The sequence below is a fragment of the Berghia stephanieae genome, chromosome 7, assembly GCF_034508935.2.
Source record: "Berghia stephanieae isolate SIO BIC M18660-M18661 chromosome 7, UCSD_Bste_1.3, whole genome shotgun sequence".
Classification (NCBI taxonomy): domain Eukaryota; kingdom Metazoa; phylum Mollusca; class Gastropoda; order Nudibranchia; family Aeolidiidae; genus Berghia; species Berghia stephanieae.
In genome coordinates, this window is record NC_088366.1 from 3,102,970 (window position 1) to 3,105,469 (window position 2,500).

At 37.6% G+C, this 2,500-nt stretch overlaps 1 protein-coding gene across 1 annotated transcript in view; it reads right to left on the reverse strand.

Annotated features, from left to right (window-relative positions):
• The window catches only part of LOC144976358 (cubilin-like), a 33,405-nt gene that overhangs the window by 15,765 nt on the left and 15,140 nt on the right, over window positions 1–2,500 (reverse strand). Inside the window, exon 8 of the mRNA XM_078920611.1 lies at window positions 374–551. Within this exon, the coding sequence (XP_078776737.1) occupies window positions 374–551 (178 nt within the window). The remainder of the gene's footprint in view (window positions 1–373; window positions 552–2,500) is intronic.

Sequence of the window (2,500 nt, forward strand, 5' to 3'; positions counted from 1 at the left end):
CGAAGAAGAAGATATGATAGGACCACATTAATTTACAATAACAGTTATTGTATGTACAATGACTGTTAACATTATCTCTACGGAATAGCTTATTTTGTGTTGTCCAAAGAGCTCAATAATAGCTTGATGTGTTGAGGTCAGCTCATTAACAAATGAACACGTTTCGAATCTAGTGTTGAATCTGTTTTTTTTAATGATCCTAAATCAACTAAGGGTAGCTGGGTCTATTAAAACAGCTGAAAGTACATAGTGATAAATCAGGATTCTATCCTAAGTATGACGAGCAATTTTTCCTATCAATTAAAGGATAGGTAATAAGGAATAACCCGTGTGTCATTCGTCTCATTCTTGACCCTGAAGTACAAAAACTTACTTGTCATCCACGATGCAAAGAAATCGCGAGAATCATTTCTTCCCTGTTGATACACAATCCTCATCTTGGAGCTCAGTGACGTCACCTCAGTAAGCGTTGTGACATTCTCTTCTTTGATTTGAACACACCAATCTTGACGAGGGTGGAACGTGTTGTCCGATTCATCGTAGTCCAAAATCTACAAGGGATACAATTGTAATAGGGTTCAACAGTCGTGACGTCACTTCCCTCGTAATGACGCATAGTAACTTAGTAAGTGGTTCTAAACTATCGGAACTATGGCGGACGCCCTAATGAAATACTTCTCCGACGAGCATAAAAGTGTATCCAGAGGAGAAAAACATTATAAATCTGATCATGTTTTGACTTTTATACATTCTGATCACATGACATGTGAAAAAGTTCTAGCCAGCATGAAGAATAAAAAAGTACCAATTTTCTTTGTTTAGAACCAAGCTGCTGGTTGCTGGGCGGACGTGACATCACACTGTTGCATCCTATTGTACATTGAGAACTGTCTTTGAAATAAGTGTGTCTTGTTTTTGTCGGTTAACAATATAATATCGTAATACAACTATCACCATATTACAGATTTGAGCAAAGTTGTCCCTATAATGAGCTGGCAGTAGTTCTGAATCTAGCCTGGCAAATTTTAGAGGAAGGACTGGTGTAAAAATTTTTTTAATTTAAAAGTTTGTAGGAAACAATGTAAGAACGCAGGAAGAAAAATACAAGAAAAAAGTCATACCCGAAACAGTAAGATTTTAGATTTATTTTTCTTTCTGCTCTGTCAGATATTGTTTCATATTCAACACCTTTTCAGATTTGTATACAGACTGTTACTTTAAAAATGAGCTTTTATACAGCGCAATATCCAATAAACGTGCTCAAAGCGCTTTTCAAGGGGCCCTGGTCAACAGCAACATTTAACATGTAGGACGGTAAATGACGCCTAAAGGCGATATTACAATCTTTTCGATCAGAGGCAACACTGTTAACGGTCAGGTACTCATTTTTCACATGAGAACGATGAGATAATGTGAGTGAAGAGCCTTTTCCAAGGACTCAACAATGCGCGAGCGAGGCTCGAACCCAGGACCTTCCGTCCGAAAGCGAGTGCCATACCACTAGACCACATAGCCGTATATTCTTTTGTAATATGTTATCAACACTTTGTCTGATTCTGTAGAATCCTTACAAAGACCTTTCTCATTCAATGTCTTATCAGAACGTCATGATATGTTTCAACTGAAATTCCGGTATCATGCACAATGTTTCTGATATTCTAGCAAGTATTAGTATTCCACCAAGACCCTTATTTACAACTGGAAGGAGAGAAAGGCCAAAAAAAAATCTGCGAGTCAAAGTAGAAATACAAATACAAAAAGAAACCAACCACAAAGTCCGCGTCTTCCAGGCCTGGTGTTTGAACCTCAGACTTCCAAATTGCATGTCAGGTGTGCTAACATTACAAGACAAAGTTATCCGATAGTCGGGCACAATTTAAAAGCCGATATCCATTATCAAAAATTGACGCGTCTCTACTTGTAACACTTTTCCCCGCAATTTTACAAACATTGGCAACTTAAATATGAGAACTAGGACATGACAGTTTGCTCAAAATTGCATATGTTTTTTTTAGAAAATCAGAAAGTACGTGAATTTTATAGTGCCAGACAATGTAGGAAGAATAATAAAAGATAAAAGGAGGTCTGGGGTTCGCTCATCAGTTTGATGGAGATTTTTGTAACTTATAGTCTGCCATTTTTCAAAAATGTATGTTACATTGCATAGCGAACGATGTCCAAAGAGAGAAGTGAGCTGAAGCCTAAGTAGTACTGAACGTACCACGTTATTCCATTGTTGAACTGTTGAATACAACTCAATCATCACGTTCTTTTGGTGTTGATCACCCTGCTTAGTTTGTATGAAACATTGCAAAGCGACGATGTCCAAAGAAAGCGAGATGTGAGCTGTAATTAGTACTCAACGTATCAAATTGTCGTACTGTTGAATACAACTCAATCATCACGTTCTTTTGGTGTTGATCACCCTGCTTAGTTTGTATGAAACATTGCAAAGCGACGATGTCCAAAGAAAGTGAGAAGTGAGCTGCAAGTAGTATAC